The sequence below is a fragment of the Xyrauchen texanus genome, chromosome 8, assembly GCF_025860055.1.
Source record: "Xyrauchen texanus isolate HMW12.3.18 chromosome 8, RBS_HiC_50CHRs, whole genome shotgun sequence".
NCBI lineage: Eukaryota > Metazoa > Chordata > Actinopteri > Cypriniformes > Catostomidae > Xyrauchen > Xyrauchen texanus.
In genome coordinates, this window is record NC_068283.1 from 18,712,140 (window position 1) to 18,731,678 (window position 19,539).

Genomic DNA, 19,539 nt, shown 5'->3' on the forward strand with positions numbered 1-19,539 from the left:
AAGCTTTTATTATTTTTTTTTTATTAGTATCTTTCTAATTTATTGTGCAATTTGTAAATAAACTAATTACATTATGCAACCATGCAAATCCATAGCTGCTGCAATTTCAGGAATTATTTTACACAGAAACTTGTCACCCTCATGATGTTTCAAACCTGTATGACATTCTTTCGTGGAACACAAAAGACAACATTTTAAAGACTCACAGCATAAATGTCATTTCCTCAAAAAAGCTACTGCGTGGCTTCAGTTGACTTGAAATATAGCACATGAGTGCTATGGATCACTTTTATGGTACTTTTTTTGTCATTATTTAAACTTGAAAGCTCCAGTCCCCATTCATCATAATTGCATGGAAAACAGCAACCTGGACAGTGTTCACACTCCCACCCCCCCCCACCCCACACAGGACAGAGACAGACAGACATAGATGTTTGGAATGACATGAGTAGATTTTTTGGGGGGTGAACTATTCCTTAAAAGCAGGCTCAAACCTGGACATTTATTTTGAGAAAACAAAATGCTTCCCACTTACCAGGGTACATGGATGGGAAGGGAGAAGATGCTTGCTTCTGTAGACTAAATGATTCTTTCTCAGGCACTTCCACAGTCTCCTCCTTAGGCTGGATGGGGGAGGTAGGATGGGGCGAGGCAGAAGCAGGGCTGACTGGGTGTGGAGCAGGAGATAACTGGTGCAAGTAGGGCTGCTGAGAGAGGGACTTTTCCACCTTGCGTCTCTCCTCAGACTTCAGTGCAGTGAATGGTGAAGGTAGCGGCGTTACAGGCAGGGGAGTCAGCGCTTTGCTGTAAGAGGTGGAGGGGGTCGGGGAGCGTAAGGGAGGCTTGCGTGAGTGAAGGGATGGAGCAGGGATGCCTGACAGACTGGCTTTGGTCCCCTCAGTTCCTCTCTTGTCTGGTTTGTCCTGCAAATCTGCCCTCGGGTGACTTGCATTAAGCCTCTCCTGCACAAGTGAAAAAATCTTAATTTAAAAAAAATATATATTTTATGTAAAAGTCTCTTCACGCCAAGTCTGATGCCAATTTTCATCATTCACAAGTAATTTCAGTGGGTTTTCACCAGCAAAAAAATTTAATGAAAAATAAACACCCCTTGCACAACTGAATGTTTGAATTGCCTGGCAAAGGTTGCTTGTGGTTTCAATGGTTTCTGGATTACAAGTAAAAAAATAAACCTAGATTCTTCAAATAAAATATAAAACCAACAGATCACATTTGGACTCATGGTGAAGGAGGGCATAGAGATGCATCATTTCATTTTAAATCGTAGTTATGCATGTTTTTCATTCCAAAAAATAAAATAATAAAAATTCATAATAAAAATAATCAAACCTGGTGTGAATTTGCCTTAAGCATTACTAAATGATAAATACAAGAGTACCTCCCCACATTATAGCAACATTATACTGACAGACAAGTCTCATACCACTAACTGTGCATTCCTCTGCAGTTCCATGACCTGTGCGGTCTGGTGCTGGATCATGTAGAGCTCCTGTTGGCGCAGGAGCTGCTGGTGGGACAGGAGTTGCAGCTGATGGGCGTGCTGCAAAGAGCTTCCTGCCGACGGGTACATGGCTGACCACAGAGGGGGGCCTCTCTCTAACATATCAGCTTTTTAGAGAACAGGGGAAGACTTGAGCATTGTGTATCAAGTATATTTATTCCTTAACATGATAGCATCCCCATGACCCTTAAAATGCCATTTATGTAAGCACTCACAAAATTGAGGGAATAGGTTTCGAAAGAACACGTGGAAGACTGAAGCATTACGTATCAAGTATGTGACATGTTCAAATATAGCGTGCTCACATTCACACCACATATATGCGAGACAATACAGAAAATTAGAAATGCAGAAATTATGGACAATGTACCATAGTGCGGCAGATGCTCTGTGGGAACAACAACCAGCTGTCCGGTTTGTGGGTCTCGAGCAAACTGGTACGGTGGGGGGATGGAGCCCGTTAAGGCAGGAGAATATCCTGGAGGCAGGGCCTGATGAAGGGAGGGGGGTCCCAGTCCTGTACAGAATTGATTGTATTAACTGGGGTCCTTTACTTCACCATACTTGGCCCATTTGGACTGCTTTCTGGCAGCATTGCACACACTGAAGTGTTAATTCTCAGGAGAAACACCATTCCCACCAAAATCTTACCCGTGTGTGTGGAGCATGGACCTACTTGAATTCCAGCCAAGAGTCACAGCACTTTAACTGCAGCAATTTTCTTAAGGGACATTCTTGTTTTAAGTAAAGTCTAGACAGAAATTTGTACGACAGAGCTGTGAACTGACTGTACTGTTTGCTGTTATTCTTGGATGGAAAGTAATAGCGGGAGACTGATTGATTCTAAGAGTGCCTAAAACACTCAGCCCAGACAAAATGCTTGAACCATCTGGCAGGCCAACAGACTGCCTTGAGGAAATAATTCAGAGTCCAAATCATTTTCACAACACAGTTCTGGCACATTTCAAACTGATTGTGACCCACAATCATTTATTTCTCATTAAATAATAAAGTGCATGGCATTACTAGTTCTCAGATCACATCAGCTTTACTTAACACAAACAAGAAAAGTTGGGTACCATATGGAGAGCCAGACAGCCACATGGAGGGGGCTCCAGGGCGGGGCAGCCAGGGGTGGGAGGCCAGGTGGGAGGCGGGGTCAGCAGGCCAGCGGCCTGCACCAGCCAGAGTCGGCCCACCAGTCATCATTAGGTTGGGGTTCATTCCGCTAGCAGACGCCATTGGTGGATGCAACTGGGTATAGTCAGCCAAGTCTTTGCTCTCTCTATGAATTAGAAGAGACATTCATGTTAGAGGGTTTTTCAATGGCCTGTGCCAATATTTAGAGAGCATTGCAAGCAAAGGTCAATATAAAACCAATATTTATATAAAATAGCAACAACAACAAAAACAATGCTGAAAATTAATGAACAATCATTTACTTTCAAAAACATTTGAAAACAGGGAATGTAAATTTTCCATTCACAAGGCAATCAGTAGATTTGATCACTTATCAAATAATCAGGCAATAATCTCAACATGTCTAAAAACATCACGATTAATATGCCTTGCCTATAATTTGATCATATCTTTTGGACAAATATGTATGACAGACATTGCTGACAAAAGCGATTTTAAACCATTTTGAGATACATTTGAAATCTTTTCAGTAAAATACCAGATTATTGCTTTATCTGACAAACGATTATCATAGATATACAATATATTAAATTCCTTAAAAGACTGCCAAGTACTCAATATCCAGATGCCTACATAGTATAATCAGGTAATTGTCATAAAAAGTCATAGATGCTTTTACATTCCAAAATTCTTCCTTATTCAAGTCCAATAGGAGGACTGGCAGCCATTTAGCTGATTGAGACCATAAATCACCAGTCTATGACTTCTATTCTGCCTTTACACTTAAGGACAGACACTGAGAGCAGAATCCTGCTGAGAGTGCCAGTCACTTTTATAAGCACCAATTTCCCCAGTGGGGAAGACTGGCTTTTTCTGCTCCTAGACATGAGAGCCACACATCGAAAATAGGCTTGTATTTGCTGAGACATGTTGCCATAAATCCATCCACTCTTAGAAAACCACACTGAGAGTGTGACCAATGAGAATAAAATGTTGTTACGTTTAGCCAACGGTAGTATCAAAGAAACACAAATCAATTTGCATTAGCTGGATATGCCAAAGCCGTGCTACAAAGTAGACCTCAACTATTTTAATAAAAGTGCGCTTTTAATTAACAGACTTATATCCACACTTCTAAAAACCTTTTTAGGGCTACTTGAATATAGAAATGTCCTTTTTGGCACACATTATCACTCCGCTCTAAAATGTCCGCTGAGATTTCAAACTAGCTTCAGCCCAAGCAACAAAGAGCATATCTTTAAAGACCCACACATTCAAGCTGTCACTGATTTTGTAATGAAGGGACTTGAATGAGTCACTTTCACAGGACATCTATCCTATGGTTGGTGATATGTCAACAGTTGCCCATATCACCAGCTTCCACAGAACATCAGGTTGCAAAAATAATTGATTTTAAATTAATAAAATAAAATAATACATTTTATTTTATTTATTATATATTAGGGCTGTCGATTTAACGTTAATTCAGTGCGATTAATTTTACTAAAAATAACGCGTTAAAAGAATTTACGCATTTAATTGCAATGCCCCCCCCCAGTGTTCACACAACTGACGTAAATGGCTCCCTTAAAACTCAGGATTGAATTTGCAGCTAGACAATTTCTTCTCAGTTCTAGGGTTCTCCAAGTGCTTGCTCCAGCAGTTATGAACCCTCATCTTACCGTAACAATTTCTCCTGCTCTCGCTCCACTCGTCCTGGCAGTAGACGCTCGCTGTGGTGACGCACCCTCTCGTCTCCTTGTTCCTCGTCTACATTAATTGGGCCTGTACGGTTAAGACAGACCAAAAGAAGACATTAAAAACAGAACCAAAATTACTACAATGTATTTTTTTTCAGTGTCAATTTTATTTTGCCAATGACATACGAGTAGTTAACATGAAATATTTTGGGAAGCTGACATGTCCTGCAGTGCATTTTGCTAATTCTTTATAATTATTATGCATGCAGCTTTTAAGGCCCCATTAACTGAAAGGCTAGATGGAATATTTGTACTTATCTTCAAAATTCGTTTGTCACAGTGGAGGACCATTTGAAGTGAACTAGTGAAGGCAAAAAATGTGATTCAAATTGTGAAAATTTTAAGTCAAAGGACCCAAGATATACAACATACCTAACATTTTGAGATTCTACCTAAAATAATATACATACATACGTATTAGGGCTGAAACTAACGATTATTAGGATAATCGATTAATCTAACGATTATTATAATTTATTTTTTGACTATTCTGCGCTTATTGCAAAGTTTAATCAGTAGCTCTTAACTGGTTATTCTGCTTGTGTCCTGACTTAAAAGGTTGTATTAAACGTGCTTTCTAACAATAGAGGACAAAATCGTCTTTTAAAAATACCTTTAAATTACATTCACTGAATTAAAAGGGAAAAAATACTTTAAATTTAATTCAGTAAAGAAATTCACTGCAAAGAACCTACTGTAATCAAGAGTTAAGTCTTGTTTTCAACAAATCTATAAAAGCAAGTCTAAATATCTTATATGTTGCTTCTCAGGTAAATTTATCTTTTTATAAGTAGGCTGTTTTAGAGATATATATATACACATATATACACACATATGTATATATACATATACACACATATGTATATACATACATACGTACGTGTGTGCGTGCGTATATATGTATGTAATACTCAAACCAGCCCATCTGGCATCAACAATCATCCATGTGATTATCTAATCAACCAATCGTGTGGTAGCAGTGCATAAATCATGCAGATTCAGGTCAGGAGCTTAAGTTAATGTGTAATATATACACACACACACACATCCATACATACATACATATATATACACACACACACACACACACACACACACACACACACACACACACCCGGCCATATAAATAGATTTACAAATGTATACCTCGTTCTGTACAACACACCTTCACTTTTACTTCATTTGCACCTTGTACTGTATTCATAGACATTTGCATTGAGCTGGTCTCTGCTTCTCTACACCATAACTTTGCACTCAAAAAAAAACAACATACTATATATGTATATACACACACATATTGCTATTTGCACTTCTGGTTAGATGCTAACTGCATTTCATTGGCTCTGTACTTGTATTTTGCACAATGACAATAAAGTTTAATCTAATATAATCATCGACCCATTTCATTTTCATAATTTCAAATTTCTGAAAACTCTCAAACTTTAAAATGCTCATCACTCGATCCATTACTTGGCCACTCTTAAAAAGATAGTTCACCCAAAAATGACAATTGTCATCATTTACTCACAGTGAATGCATTTACTCACAAGGTGAACATTCTGCTTAATAGCTCCTTTGTGTTTCACAAAATCATATGATTTGAAACAACAAAAGGTGAGTAAATCATGACAGAATTATTATTATTATTATTTTTTTTATATCCCTTTAAAATTAATGCTTTTGTAGAGTCTGCCAGTCTGGAAAGACTCATGTGGTTCTGAACCTCTTTTATAAAAACACAGCTCCAGAAATAACCCCAACTCTATGGGTGTTTATTAGTCTTAACACCCCACACCAGTCATAAGGAGTGTCTTAGCACATGTATGAGATTACAGACAGACCCTTTACAAACTATGCAGAGGAAAGAACCTATGCGGACTAGCATATCACTTTTACAAGAACGTATTAAGGCCCGTCAACCACTTAATGTTTCAACACCACTGCAGCATCATGAATAGATCTTACTGCTCTTTCATGTACCCACAAACTTTGAGATGCTACAGACATAAATAACATTTCATAATTGCAACTAAATTAAAAATATTTCAAATTTGTTTTCAAAATACCAAAACAACAAACATGAAGATGCACAGCATTGTATACCAAAAGATAACCTAGATCATATTTCTGAGAGGGATTTAGTTAGGAGTGTATTGAACCTTTCAGTATTGACAGGCAGTGGCAAAGAGATTGTCTTCTAAACCGAGGGGGGGGACGATCTCTGTCATGCTCCAGGGAAAAGGTTTCAGTCTGTTTCCAAGGTTACCAAAAGCCTGTTCGACATGCTATCCGTTTGCATCAAAAAGAGGGCAAATTAGACAAGCAAAGCTCTGTCCCTAACACTTTTTTAAAATGTAAATTCAAACCGTCTCTGTGTGAGGGGACTAATGTTTTACTGCAATTTTCTTGCTAACAGGAGGACATAAATTAATGACTCTCCCCACCTCTCTTTCTGTCCCTTTCCAAGGCTGATTTGACTGCAAAGCAACAAACTTAAGTCATATTAGAATGCGCTGCTGCTTTGCCGCCTTTAGTTGTGCTCTGTAAATTATGTTTATAACGCAGGAGGGCATGTGATGTCTGAGTGAAAGTTTTAAAATACACTTTTTGCTAACAGGAAACACTGGGCCAAAGCAATAGCAAAGCTCCTGCTGCTTAAGAAATGAAAGTGCACCAGCCCTCTTCCCAAACACAGCACATCCACATAAATGGGCTAAAACCATGGAAAATGTGCGATAGCGTCAAAATGTTTATCTTTAGTTCTAAAATGTGAATGTGTGTATGAAGAGAGGCTGGAAATGTAAACAATTTACATTCCCTGCTTAGTAATTATTTTGCTACTTGCGTCATCAAACAGGATTACAAAAATAATGCCAGAACACTACCCCATATTGGTGTTCTAGGCCTATGTTGCTATGGTGGGTTGGTCGAAATGCTCAAACAAAGCAAATGTTTTGACAGATCCACAGACACTACGTTTACATGTGCAGATATAACTGCGATATAGTAGGTTTTTGAGGTAGTCTCATCTGTCTATCCAATCTTTCCAAGATTATATTTGAAGGAAAGATGTCAAATACGGCTGGTTAAATCCATGTTGTGAATCACCTGTTTTTATTCTAAGGCCACCCGTTGTCTAATTAGTGTATAGATGCTGGATGAAGTCAAGGTAAAATCGCATTATCTAGGGCTCACTCAAGTGTTTACATGACATTTTAAAAAGACAAAGTTTTAGTCTGACTAAAATCTAACTTTTGAATTGCAAGTAAATATACTGCGTCTACACTTTCCTGAGAAATAAGAATATGGCATTCACAATATTCTTGGTTGTCAATGCATGTTAAGCAGGGATTTGGAGCAATTATTTTAACAAACAAATTACACACTTCACCTTTAAGAACAATACTGAGAATGGATTGAAAAAAGCAGCTAACCTTTGATGGTTCCTCCAATAAGAGGACGGTCCCTGTCTGTTACTGAGCTGGGCTTGCTGCTGTTGTCCCTCTGACGAGCAACCGCCACTGCGATGCCCACTGGGGGATGCCGAACCTCTGCTTCCCCCTGAGAAGAGCTTCCGTCTCGACCAAAGGATCTGGCACTCTCTGGTCTCTCAGGTTCTTTCTTTAACTGTTTTCCAGACTGTTGGGGCAGAAGATGCTGAATTCTTGATACTCCGGGATAACTGGCCTCCAGTTTCATGCTGCCCAACCCTCCAAACGGACTGCGGCTATCAGAACCATGCCTGGAGCCAGACTCGCTAGAGAAGTTGCCACTGTACTTGATGAGGCTTTGCATTGCTGACACTTCCTCATGTCCCTCGGGACTTCCACCGCTGCCCACTGGCCTATGCAAGCCTGTAGTGTCTAGGTACATCCGCTTGCCCTCTTCCTCACCTCTAGTGCCATGGGTGTGCTGGGAGGCCAATGCGGCAATGTGGCTTGTAGCATAATTCCCCATCTCGAAAGGTTTCCATTTAGGTTCAGCAGAAACCAAGCCCCTCATCGGGCGTTGCTCTGAATGAAGTACGCCTGGATCCATTCCAGAGAATGGATGGGCAGACCTTTGTAACCGGTCTCGCTCTTGGCTGCGGGATTCAGCCTCAAGTCTTGATTGGATCATGTGTTTAGATGTAGTGTTGGTTAAGTCCCTGGCATCTGGGCTGTTACCAGATTTATTTGTGGAACCTTCTAAATATAAGGGCTTCTTCATGGCCAAACCATTTGACCTAATTACAGACCCTTCCTCTCGTAAAATGTCTCTCTTGACGTCCCCATGAGGGGGCGACTCACTTCTAACAGAGGACCGACTATGATCCATATGTGTTCTCTCATTACCCAACTGCAGGGATGATCTGTGCGAGTCCCTCTCCCTGCTCTTGTCATTTTTATTATCTCGAGCTTGGGAGGCAATTTGAATTGGCCCTTTTCGCTCATCGTAAACCTCAACAGAAGGCACATAAGTAGGAGCTATCACTCTGTGTTCTTTGCCTGGCTCTTTAGCTGTAGAGTAGAGCGGGTACATGCTGGGTGGCATGTGGTGAGGGGGAGGGTAGGTGCCAGAGGACACCAGCCTGGGCGGGAGATGGGATTGGTTGGGCTGCAGGGAAGAGGGACAGGCATATGACACATGCAGAGTGCCAACTGATGTAGCGACTGAATCACATCTTTTCTGTTTGTCGGTGCAAACTTGGCCCCCTGGTCGGCTGTTTTCATCATCCCATTCTCTGTCTCTCTTCTCCTGTTCTGTACTTGGGTGTCGATCTGGTATGCTGCTGCTGGTCCTGCAGTTACTGGGTAAGTTCTGGTGAGGTTGTTTAGGTTTAGTGTCCGTGGTGCTCAGAGCAGGCGAGTGCTGGTGAATGAAAGACCGAGTGTGCTCTGCAGTCTTTACAGGCCTTTCCGTGTTGCCCGCTCTGCGCTCATCTTCTGCCTTGATGTCCTGGGTGAGGTCCACCACACTGTGGGGCCGTGACTCCTCTTTTGGCCGCTCTCGTTCCTTTCTCTGGAGGGAGTGGCCTACATCACTTTTACAGGGCTTCTCTTTACTCAGTTCTCTGCTTGATTCTTTAGAGCTTTTGTGAGAAGGTAGGGTCTCCTTTTCCCTGGAGAGGGAGCCAGGCATGTGAGCAACTGGGCTCCTAGCCATTACAGACTGAGAGTGCACTGAACCTGGCAGGTAAAAACCCTCTGAGAGAATGAGGAAAAAAAAGAATGAGTGAGCCTGACCAAGCTAAAGACATCTGGTGTAAAAGATAAGACAGCCCAAAGGCCTTAAAGTGCAGAAAGTATATAAAAAGATAGGTCATACTCCATTTAAATTGTTAAACACATAAGAGGCACCATCTTCTTTGAATACCCTTAAATATTTTTACAAACTGTCCTGAATGAAACATGCTGATGCTTTACATAATCATTGACTAAATAAATGTTGTTTTATGTAGCACCATGGTCCTGGAGGAACATTGTCTCATTTTGCTGTGTACTATACTAACTTTATATTGTAGAACGACAATAAAAACCACTTGACTTGTTATGGATATTGCTGGTATGGCCTGTATGCCTTTTTCCTTTTACTATTTCTCTTATGTTGCTTTATGTTATGTGCTACCATGTGAAATCGTTTGTTTTTTTAATGTAAAACTGTTTGTGCTGCTGTCTTGACCAGGCTCCCAGAAAGAAAATATCATATCTCAATTGGACTTTCCTGGCTAAGTAAAGGATAAATAAATCAATAAAAAAAACCTATAGCAGTGCAGAAATGACTCTTAAAAGTTCAGGAGCTAGTGGGTGAATGCTAACAAAAATAAAGTGCTGCCCTTTTGCATTGGGTCTGCTAAGGTAGAATAAGGTCTAAAGTTTTACAATGAAATATTTTACTGTGACACAGGTAAAATACACTGGGTTACAGATATAAAGTCATTACAAAAATTGTACGGGTAAAGAAATTAAACTTTTGCACCAAGTGATCCAATACATATAGCATACCACCCCAAGACACTTTAGTCCTGTTTTTCATTTGATAACATATACACATATATATATATGTATATGTGTGTGTGTGTATATATACAGTGAGGAAAATAAGTATTTGAACACCCTGCTATTTTGCAAGTTCTCCCACTTAGAAATCATGGAGGGGTCTGAAATTGTCATCGTAGGTGCATGTCCACTGTGAGAGACATAATCTAAAAAAAAAAATCCAGAAATCACAATGTATGATTTTTTAACTATTTATTTGTATGATACAGCTGCAAATAAGTATTTGAACACCTGAGAAAATCAATGTTAATATTTGGTACAGTAGCCTTTGTTTGCAATTACAGAGGTCAAACGTTTCCTGTAGTTTTTCACCAGGTTTGCACACACTGCAGGAGGGATTTTGGCCCACTCCTCCACACAGATCTTCTCTAGATCAGTCAGGTTTCTGGGCTGTCGCTGAGAAACACGGAGTTTGAGCTCCCTCCAAAGATTCTCTATTGGGTTCAGGTCTGGAGACTGGCTAGGCCACGCCAGAACCTTGAAATGCTTCTTACAGAGCCACTCCTTGGTTATCCTGGCTGTGTGCTTCGGGTCATTGTCATGTTGGAAGACCCAGCCTCGACCCATCTTCAATGCTCTAACTGAGGGAAGGAGGTTGTTCCCCAAAATCTCGCAATACATGGCCCCGGTCATCCTCTCCTTAATACAGTGCAGTCGCCCTGTCCCATGTGCAGAAAAACACCCCCAAAGCATGATGCTACCACCCCCATGCTTCACAGTAGGGATGGTGTTCTTGGGATGGTACTCATCATTCTTCTTCCTCAAAACACGGTTAGTGGAATTATGACCAAAAAGTTCTATTTTGGTCTCATCTGACCACATGACTTTCTCCCATGACTCCTCTGGATCATCCAAATGGTCATTGGCAAACTTAAGACGGGCCTTGACATGTGCTGGTTTAAGCAGGGGAACCTTCCGTGCCATGCATGATTTCAAACCATGACGTCTTGGTGTATTACCAACAGTAATCTTGGAAACTGTGGTCCCAGCTCTTTTCAGGTCATTGACCAGCTCCTCCCGTGTAGTTCTGGGCTGATTTCTCACCTTTCTTAGGATCATTGAGACCCCACGAGGTGAGATCTTGCATGGAGCCCCAGTCCGAGGGAGATTGACAGTCATGTTTAGCTTCTTCCATTTTCTAATGATTGCTCCAACAGTGAACCTTTTTTCACCAAGCTGCTTGGCAATTTTCCCCGTAGCCCTTTTCAGCCTTGTGGAGGTGTACAATTTTGTCTCTAGTGTCTTTGGACAGATCTTTGGTCTTGGCCATGTTAGTAGTTGGATTCTTACTGATTGTATGGGGTGGACAGGTGTCTTTATGCAGCTAATGACCTCAAACAGGTGCATCTAATTTAGGATAATAAATGGAGTGGAGGTGGACATTTTAAAAGGCAGACTAACAGGTCTTTGAGGGTCAGAATTCTAGCTGATAGACAGGTGTTCAAATACTTATTTGCAGCTGTATCATACAAATAAATAGTTAAAAAAAATCATACATTGTGATTTCTGGATTTCTTTTTTTAGATTAGGTCTCTCACAGTGGACATGCACCTACGATGACAATTTCAGACCCCTCCATGATTTCCAAGTGGGAGAACTTGCAAAATAGCAGGGTGTTCAAATACTTATTTTCCTCACTGTATATATACACACACACATATACATATATACATATATACATATATATATATATATATATATATATATATATATATATATATACATATATACACACACACACACCATTTATAGTACAGTATAGTATTATATACCATTTTAATACTATGAGAATAACATAAAAGAATATATAACGCCAGATTCATTTCTTTGATAGGTGGACAACAAAAAAAATATCTGAAACACATTTCTCCCAAAAATAAGTAAAATAAGCAATTACATTTTTTATTATACAAAATACCAATGCAAATTGTCATTACTGTAGTGCAAAAAAAAAGCTCCATTCTAATTCCTGTAATAGTAATGAAAATCATGCCATCCAAATAATTTTAAAATAAATTTCCACTACTCTAATGGTATTTATTTTTTTTTAAATATCACATTGCAAATATTCTTAATCCTAAAATAGTATTTTTTAATGCATTTCTTTTTTCTAAATAATAAAAATAAAAATATAAATATCACATGTACATAAGTATTCACAGCCTTTGTCATGACACTCAAAATTCAGCTCAGGTGCATCCTGTTTCCACTGATCATCTTTGAGATGTTTCTACAACTTGATTGGAGTCCACCTGTGGTAAATTCAGTTGACTGGACATGATTTGGAAAGGCACACACCTGTCTATATAAGGTCCCACACTTAACAGTGCATGTCAGAGCACAAACCAAGCCATGAAGTCCAAGGAATTGTCTGTAGACCTCCGAGACAGGATTGTATCGAGGCACAGATCTGGGGAAGGGTACAGAAAAGTTTCTGCAGCATTGAAGGTCCCAATGAGCACAGTGGCCTCCATCATCTGTAAATGGAAGTTTGGAACCACCAGGACAGTGGCCTGGCTGCCCGGCCAAACTGAGCGATAGGGGGAGAAGGTCCTTAGTCAAGAAGGTGACCAAGAACCCGATGGTCACTCTGACAGAGCTCCAGAAACTGCCCAAAATTAGGTGTGCCAAGCTTGTAGCATCATACTCAAAAAGACTTGAGGCTGTAATTGGTGCCAAAGGTGCTTCAAAAAAGTATTGAGTAAAGGCTGTGAATACTTACGTACGTGTGATTTTTTTTTTCCCCGTTTTTTATTTTTTATAAATTTGCAAAGATTTCAAACAATCTCCTATTGTTTGTAGAATTTTGAGGGAAATAATGAATTTAATCACTTATGGAATAAGGCTGTAACAACAAAATGTGGAAAAAGTGCAGCGCTGTGAATACTTTCTGGATGCACGATACTGTATAAATTATTATAATATTATACAAATACTGTATGACCTTTTTACATTTGACAGTTTTGAGATTCCATCCAATATGTAAATATTAACTACTAGTTGAATAAATTATTGTGAAACTGCTAAAATGTGATATCACACACAAACAGACCTTTTTGGGAGTCAAAGAGTGCATGCTGGCTGAACTGTGGATGCTCAAGATGGCCCAAGGGAATGTAAGGGCTGGGGTAAAGACTGCTTGGCAAGTGAGGGAAACCTGTAAATGAGAGAGTACAGATTTAGAGGCCTAAACAGTCAGTTCGTTCTTCAGTATTTATTGTAGCATCTGTTACTGAATATCATCAGCCAGAAGTAACGTTATTGCAATAACCTTTGAAAATTGTTTATGACAGCAGCTTTTGTGAGTTATTGACTTTTTTTAGTGCATCATGCTATGCCCTGGACATTGGTCCTCAAGAACTTTCCAATCAAATTATGCACATTTACAAACAAACACTCCAAATCAAAGATTTTAAGATTTACTATCTTATCAATTAATTAATCTGTTTCATAGTCAGAGCTGCAGCTTGTCTCAGTCGAATCATAAAACTGACTTATGAGCACCCAAAGCAAAGGACAAAATATAATTCTCACATTTGACATCTGGTACCTGGGGAGAGGCCATTAAGACATGCAATGAATTTCGTCTAAGATTTCACAAAGGACAAAGACACACAAGTCCATACACACATAATTGCACATTCATAACATCAAACAATACAAACAGCCATAATAAACAAAAAGCACTTACAAATAGTGCTGACACACAACATTACTCCTCCTTAAAAAGAAAGGTTAAATGAAAGACAAAAAGGGTTGTCAGAGCCAAAAACAAAAAGCTCTCTAAAAGATAGAAATACTTGACATTCAAAGAGGATGACAAAATGCTTTGAGCATAATCCTCCAGAATAGAGAGTCATAAATGTCCTGGCTGTAGTAGATACATTCTAATTGGTTGAATCTGATCCTTCACTCAGACACTCCACTGCAAGAGGTTCATTGTGGGTGGGGCAGGCTCGCATTTAAAGCCAGTGAGTCCCAATGCACATTCTAGACCTGTTGCAGCTTTTACAGAGCAACTTGGCAGTACAGCGCAGGCTCACACCACCCTGGCCCCTGGCACATGCTGATCTGACAATGACTATGAGATCTCGGAACATTTTTGTTTTCAGACGGCCACGTCTTAAAGAGCATGTAATTATTCAGCGCGGTAGCGTCTGCATCACAGTCACGTCAGATTTGCGAGATTTTGGGAGGCGTTGGGATGACTCATACAAACACCATGAAAAGATGAGTAACCACTAAATCAAAGAGCTCACAGTAAATGTTGCGCTCGCGCCGAACACTAGTTGCTGAAAAGAGACGAGAAAAGCTTTGATTAGAATCGGCAGCAAATTAATGGAGTGAAATGATGCTGGAATGTACACTTCTCCCTACGGCAAAATTACAACACAATTAGACAAGTTTGCTAGAGAAACGTCACAATCAGGTTTGATAGAGAAAGGTAAAGCAGGCATTAAATCGGATATATAGCCAAGTTAAAAGGGTTGCTGAACCACTTTTTACAAGACTATCGAAAGTGAAGATGACCCGAGAACAAGGTGTTAGAACTCATTTTCCAATAAACAGAGATTAAGAGGGAATATCTACAACACGGCTGCCTGCCTATCCATAAACTCCTCACTGAAGCTGGACGATATATCAAAAAACAAATCATTTCACAATATATTTTTCAGCCTTTTGACAATATTCAATCTAGCCTATATCCCAATATTTATGCACCTGCTCTGATGTTGCTTGAAGGGTTGATTTTCTACAATCTAGGGACACATCGATCTGATACCTGGATTGGTATCAGCTCTGATACTGCTGTTTTAGATGGATTGGGTATTGGTCTGACAAGCCCAATCCAAATCAGATACCTTGTTTGTCATGCTTGTTACTGTCAAGCTCCAAAAATGACATGAAAGAACCATAAAGGCATCATTAACGTAGTCCATATGACTCATGCATTTTATCCAAAGCCACTTGAAGGCAAGCGATAGCTCTGTGAATTGCAAAAGGCTGCATTTAATAAGTCAACATATTGTATGCATGTGCAGCACATTAGTGGATGGCACAACTCTGTTGCCATACATACATACATAGCACGCACAAGCTGTTGATGTGCTGCACAGAAATGTATAAAACTTACCAACTCTAAATCAGTTTTTGCTCAAGATTAAATCAAAGACGATAGGTCGCGAGACTAAGAAATGTAATGGCCAAATAAAAAGCACATCAAATCAATCAGAATATTTACTATGGTCCTTTCATTTATATCACCAGCCAAGTAATCACAAATCTATCCTGAGAACTTGATTTAGCAGAGATTGAGCGGGTTTACCAATAAAGTTGGCTACAAATGACTTCACATTTTATATATTAATTGACAGACAAGCTTATATTGCAACTAAAAGTAGTCAAATTCATTAAATAAATACAATTATAAACCAGTTATGCATTTAGTTTAATCAGAGACATAAACAAAAAAAATGCATATCATCATTTAAAACCAATGTTGTTTGATTTCTATCACCCAGCTCTGCATCTTACAGAAGGCATTCAAATTCATGCTGCTGTTTAAACAGTCCAAACAAACTAGTCTCCTCAGTGTGAATATTGACAACGTTGGTGTATAAACAACAGCAGGAGTGTCTTACATTTAATGGGTTAGTTCTTACCACCAAAGCAATTAAATCAGGTCACATGCACCATTATGGATTGACTCATGTATGCCCAGAGCAGTCATTTCTCCAAAACAATGTTTAGAGAGATAGCAGATAAAGGGTCCTGGAGGGGCAGGGTCAAAGGTTAGCCCATTTCAAGGAGTGTTGCCAGAGCTCTGAATGAAGGTTTATTGGAGCCACATGGAAACAGTCTTAAAGCCTCAGAGAACTAAATGGTCTTCAATCTCTGCATGTCTCACTTTGAGGTCTTATATCCTACAGATTAAATTCCTCAGTCAGACACAGCCATACTGACTAAAACATGTTCTATTGTCAACAGTGAGATATATAAAGGACTGAGTTAGCCAACAAAGCAAGTGTGGTAATATTACCAAGTCATACGACTTACAAAATGGCATTGGTTGAGCTGTTTATGTACCGTATGAAAGACAAATAACAACTGCATGTCCCCCCCCCCAAAACTAATAAGAAATTTTCACCAACCACATTTAAGTCAAGTCAAGTGGTTTTTATTGTCGTTCAACCATATACAGTTAGTACAGTACACAGTGAAACGAGACCATGGTGCTACACAAAAACAACATAGGACATACACACATGAGACTACACAGACTAAATAATATTCTACATAAATTGCACGTGCAAACGTGCAAAAAAGTAAGGGACAGTACAATATATTACTAAAAAGAACAGGACAATAGGCACAGTAAGAGACAGTGCAGCGCGACCAGTACACATTTGTAATAGAGTAGTGCAAAAAGATGACTCTTTCTAAAGATGCCAAATGTAAACATAACATACTATGAAATGGTATTCTATGGACATAGCATTTATTGAGGTAGCAGCCAGGTATAAAGTGACAATGAATTAAAAGTGCAACTCTGGACAGGTGCGAAAGATGGATGGTGTAGGGGGTGGGGGGTGGGGGGTGTCATGTATGTATGTATGTATGTATGTGTGTACGTATGTGTGTGTGTGTATGTATGTGTGTGTGTGTGTCAGTCCAGTCTTTGATTATTGAGGAGTCTGATGGCTTGGGGGAAGAATCTGTTACACAGTCTGGCCGTGAGGGCCTGAATGCTTCGGTACCTCTTGCCAGACGGCAGGAGGGTAAAGAGTTTGTGTGAGGGGTGTGTGGGTTCATCCACAATGCTGGTTGCTTTGCAAATGCAGCGTTTTGTGTAAATGTCTTTGATGGAGGGAAGAGAGACCCCGATGATCTTCTCAGCAGTCCTCACTATCCTCTGCACGGCTTTCCGAAACGGTGCAAGTCCCAAACCAGGCAGTGATGCAGCTGCTCAGGATGCTCTCAATAGTCCCTCTATAGAATGTAGTGAGGATGGGGTTTGGGAGATGAGCTTTTCTCAGCCTTCGAAGAAAGTAGAGATGCTGCTGGGCTTTCTTGGTAATGGAGCTGGTGTTGAGGGACCAGGTGAGGTTCTCCACCAGGTGAACACCAAGGAATATGCTGCTCTTGATGATCTCCACAGAGGAGCCGTCGATGTTCAGGTGGAGAATGGTATTTTACAGGAAATACAGCATTTTATTTTAATTGGGAGTAGGTGACAAAACATTCAACATAAAACGCCAGGGTTACTCAACACTTGGCTACAATCTCAGCTCCACAGTCAAAATAAAGTCTTCATAATTAGTAATAACAGTGACATGTACACGTTAATTGTTATAAACATTGCTTCACTTAGAAGTTGCACAGCCATGTATTGACTTAAATACTGTATGGGAAAAAAAAGGATGGGCAGTAATGCTAAAATATTCTAATAAATTCAAAATTTTACAGTCTTTTGATGATATTCAAACTATACATTATTATTTATGTATTTGGTCTGAAAAGGCTTAAATGTTAGATTCTTTTTTTAATCAGTTCAACCAAACAATCATTGTCAAGCAGATTCATCATATTTAAAAACTAGCCTAAAATAATTAATGCATGTTTTATACTGTTTTTAATTAAATGTGCACAAGGAGGAATATTAATAATTTTTCATTTATTTGCACAAAATAAATTCCACAGTAATAGGTGTACACAGCAATATTAACATTTTTACAAATGTTGTATTAGTTTAAACATTTTAGTGATGGTGCAAACAAATAGCTGAATCTGAAATTTATTTAAACTATTAGTTTGAACCGATTCATAGAAATGACTGAAACATGCCAGCTTAATTACCAATATGTTATACTTTAAAACATCATCTTGTCTTAACGTTCTCATAATCACAAAATTAGCACATTTATTTTTTATTCTTTAAAAAAAAAAAAAAATTCTCCCCAATTTGGAATGCCCAATTCCCACTACTTAGTAGGTCCTCGTAGTGGTGCGGTTACTCGCCTCAATCCAGGTGGTGGAGGACAAGTCTCAGTTGCCTCCGCTTCTGAGACCGTCAATCTGCGTGGCTCGCTGTGCATGACACTGCAGAGACTCGCAGCATGTGGAGGCTCATGCTATTCTCCGCAATCCATGCACAACTTGCCACACGCCCCATTGAGAGTGAGAACCACTAATCGTGACCACAATGAGGTTACCCCATGTGCCCTGCCTAACAACCGGGCTAATTACTTTGTTTTGGAGACCTGGCTGGAGTCCCTCAGCACACCCTGGATTCGATCTCACGACTCCAGGAGTGGTAGTCAGCGTCAATACTCACTGAGCTACCCAGGCCCCCACAAAATTAGCACATTAAAATAATTATGATATTCACAATGCTGCTTAGTATTTTATCGCCAGCAAAATCACACTGAATATATTTTGTGAATATTCCATATCACCCAGTCCTAGATGGAAACGTTACTTAAATATACTTCAATATCTCTTACTACTATTACTACTAATAGCCCTGTAAAAGTTTGGTGGTTCAAAGGCTGCCACTAGTACATCTCAAGTGACATGATGGCAGTACTATGCTGAACATTGCATTTTGACACCATGCTAAGAGATGACTGAAGACATCCTGCTTTTAGCAACAGGGCTAGAACAGCAGCAATGCATTTATTTCGGTGTTCTTCTGCATGCCTCAACAGAGGTGGAACAGAGACAAGCATGCATTCAATGAGATCCTAATCAAATCGGCTTTAATCTTATTTTCAGTTAATATGAAACGGTGAGCAAATCGCAGCCTCCATGACATCTTGCAAGATCATTTGTTTTGATCGCTTAATATGCAGAAGGACGAACGGACTGTTCAGCCCTTTAATCTACCACTGCTACAGCAGTTAAAGCATCGCTTGTTCACTGTCAGACATCCAATCCTCTGCTGTAATCAATGTTCCTGTTATTATGCATAATCCACAGGCTTATTTGTGAGGTGTTGAGTACTTTTCATTTGAATATTCTCAACGCTTCACTGTTACACCCTATTTTCACATTTGTCACAGCCAATCAACTTGAAGCT

At 39.6% G+C, this 19,539-nt stretch overlaps 1 protein-coding gene across 1 annotated transcript in view; it reads right to left on the reverse strand.

Moving 5' to 3' along the window:
• Nucleotides 1-19,539, reverse strand: part of LOC127647449 (trinucleotide repeat-containing gene 18 protein-like) — a 102,659-nt gene that overhangs the window by 42,020 nt on the left and 41,100 nt on the right. Inside the window, 7 exon segments of the mRNA XM_052131696.1 lie at nucleotides 536-962; nucleotides 1,445-1,629; nucleotides 1,893-2,039; nucleotides 2,602-2,807; nucleotides 4,345-4,447; nucleotides 7,857-9,608; nucleotides 13,513-13,617. Of these exon segments, the coding sequence (XP_051987656.1) occupies nucleotides 536-962; nucleotides 1,445-1,629; nucleotides 1,893-2,039; nucleotides 2,602-2,807; nucleotides 4,345-4,447; nucleotides 7,857-9,608; nucleotides 13,513-13,617 (2,925 nt within the window).